Source organism: Monoraphidium neglectum (assembly GCF_000611645.1).
Source record: "Monoraphidium neglectum strain SAG 48.87 unplaced genomic scaffold scaffold06008, whole genome shotgun sequence".
In the NCBI taxonomy this organism is placed as follows: domain Eukaryota; kingdom Viridiplantae; phylum Chlorophyta; class Chlorophyceae; order Sphaeropleales; family Selenastraceae; genus Monoraphidium; species Monoraphidium neglectum.
Genome location: NW_014007625.1, coordinates 1 through 2603, shown reverse-complemented (window position 1 = coordinate 2603; position 2603 = coordinate 1). Strand labels below are relative to the sequence as shown.

General features: G+C 70.0%; 2 protein-coding genes across 2 annotated transcripts; one reads left to right on the top strand and one right to left on the bottom strand.

Annotated features, from left to right (window-relative positions):
- Positions 1-10: 10 nt before the first annotated feature.
- On the top strand, positions 11-1066 carry MNEG_16123 (hypothetical protein; the record flags this gene model as incomplete). The annotated part of the gene is made up of 1 exon (XM_014035407.1): positions 11-1066. A coding segment is annotated over one exon (1056 nt), but the record flags the coding sequence as incomplete, so codon positions are not given.
- Positions 1067-2369: 1303 nt separating this feature from the next.
- On the bottom strand, positions 2370-2576 carry MNEG_16122 (hypothetical protein; the record flags this gene model as incomplete). Its single annotated transcript, XM_014035406.1, has 1 exon — positions 2370-2576. A coding segment is annotated over one exon (207 nt), but the record flags the coding sequence as incomplete, so codon positions are not given.
- Between the last annotated feature and the right edge of the window lie 27 nt (positions 2577-2603).

The following is a 2603-nucleotide window of genomic DNA, read 5'->3' as shown; positions in this document are numbered from 1 at the left end:
GCGCGAGGAGGACGGCGGCGAGGGCAACAACGGCGGCAGCAGCGGGAACGGGGGCGGGGGAGGGAGCTGGGACGGGGAGCGGCGCAACGGGCGGCGCACGCCACCGCCGCCGCGGTTGCAGGCGGAGGCGCAGCCGCGGCAGCAGCAGCAGAAGCAGCAGCAGGATCGGCAGCAGCAACAGCAGCAGAAGCAGCAGCAGCAGCAGCAGCAGGAGCAGCAGAAGCAGCAGCAGCAGAAGCAGCAGCAGCAGGAGCAGCAGGAGCAGCAGAAGCAGCAGCAACAGCAGCAGCAGGAGCAGAAGCAGCAGCAACAGCAGCAGGATCGGCAGCAGCAGCAGCAGCAGCAGCAGCAGCAGCAGCAGCAGCAAGATCGGCAGCAGTTGCAGCTGCAGCAGCTGCTGCGGCAGCAGGCACAACAGCAGCAGCAAGCACATAAGCAGCAGCAGCAGCAGCAGCGGCGGCAGCAGCAGCAGCAGGCAGCGGCGGCAGCGGCAGTTGCCGGAGTACCGTCCTTGCATGTGCCAGGGCAGCAGCCGCTCTTTGCGCTGGGGCAGCTGGCTCCCATGCAGCCTATCATGCTTCTGCAGCCCGCGCAGCAGATTCTGGCGCAGTCTTTCCTGATACAACCGGCAAGCGCGCGGCGCGGCCCCGGCTCCGACGCGGCAGCAGAGGCCGAGGCGGCGGCCGCTGCCGCGGTCGCGGAGGCGACGGCGGTGGCGGCGGCGGAGGCGGCGGCGGCGACCGCCGCGGCCGCCGCGGCTGCGGTGTCGAGCGCGTTTGGAGCGCCCCCTGCGGCGGCGCCGGCGCTGCTGGGTGCCCCATTCGGCGCACGCCTGCCAGGGCGCCCGCTTGAGGCGGCGCAGGCTGCCACGACACCCGCGGCTGCCGCGGTGGCGGCGGTTTTCGCAGCCGCCGAAGCCGCAGCGTGTCCCGCTGCGCCGCTGACAGGGGCCCCCGCTGTCAGCACGGCAGGCCCGGCCGCAGCAGCAGGCGCCGTCCCCGCAGCCGAGGGGGCCAGCGGCGGGGGGCCGGCTTGCGCGGCCGGCGCGGCGGAGCCCGCGCCCTGACCCGCAAGGGGCCCCCGGCATGGCGAAGAGCACTGCTGGGCAGCCCCATATACACGGCAGGCTGGACAGCAGCACGAGCAGGCGTTGAATCACATAAGAACCCGCCGCACAGGCGCACCCGAAACGCACCTTTTGCCCCGGGCTCCCCTCGCCCCGACAAACCTGACCTCGCGTGAGCCCCCTGTAAATACGCCTGCGCGGCCCTGAGACACTGTATCACACTTTTGTTGCTGGTCACGCGGGCTAGGCCCTGCTGGGCAGGCTGGCCCCAATGCCGGGCTGGCTGGCTGGCCCCGCAGCGGCGCCCCCGGCCACGATCAGGGTGCGCAGCCAAGGTGGGCAGCTGCGGGGCAGCAGCCGGCGGCCAGCAGCAGGCGTGCGGCAGGCAGCCTGCGCATGTACAATGCCCGTATCAGTATGTATACATAGATACATGTATACACATATACATAGGTAAACAAATACATTTATACATATGCAAGATTGGCTGCAAGGTATCTCAGCTTTGCTGATAAGTGTCCTGACTGAATAGGGCCCTGAGAGGTATCTTACAGGTGACGTGAGTCGAGGGCAGTGCGGCTTGGTAAGCTGGTGACGCTTCTGGCAAGTTTTGGTGGTGCGCATGAAAGAAGGCGCTGGAGGGGGGGTGGGCGCTGCGCAAGGTGCGCCGCCGCCGCAGGAGTTGCGCGCAGCGGCCGGCAAGTGGGTGGTCACGTGGGCTGTAGGATGGCGGCCCCTCTCAGGTTGTCGGCGCGGGGGAGGGGGTTGCCGCGCCGCGGCGGGCCGCTGCCGGGGCAGCTCTTATGCAGCGCAGCGGGGCAGAAGCCGGGACCGTTGCTGTGTTGGGTTGTTGGCAGGAACACACGCAGGGCTCATACGAAACCATGGAACGAAACAGTGCAACACACAGCGAGGCGAGGGGGGGGGAGAGGCAGGGCGCCGTCCGGGCCGCGGCACAGAAACCCCTGCGCGCCACGAGGCGCGCGGGCCGGCAACGGCGCACAGCGTGTGCGGCGCCGCGCCGCTTTTGGGTCGGCCCAAGGCCCCGGCCTTGCTTTGCGACGAGCAGACAAACCGGCAGCAGTGCAAGGTGGATTTCGAGCGCTTCGTCTTCGGTCCTCCCGCAGAGAAGGTGTCACGCATGGGCCAATTCGGGTGTCAGTCCTCGCGGCCGCGCACCACGCACGCGCCCGGCCGCCGCAGCCCAACGTGGGCGCCGGCCGCGGCCAGAGTGCCGCGCAGGGGCCAGGGCCAGCCTCCGCGCGCGCGGCCGCGCCTCTCAGTGGCCGCGACAGCGTGCCCCTCAGTGGGCGGCCCCGTTGCCGCCGTTGCCGGTGCCGACGCTAGCCGGGGCGGCGGCGGGGCGCTCTGCCGAGAAGAACTCCTGGTGCAGGGTGCGCACAGCCCTCTTGCCTTCGGCCGCGTCCACAACCAGCGATATGTTGACCTTTGACGCGCCCTGGCTCATCATCTGGACGTTGATGCCCTCGCGCAGCAGGACGCTGAACGCCTGGGGGGGAGGGGGCGGGTTACAAGA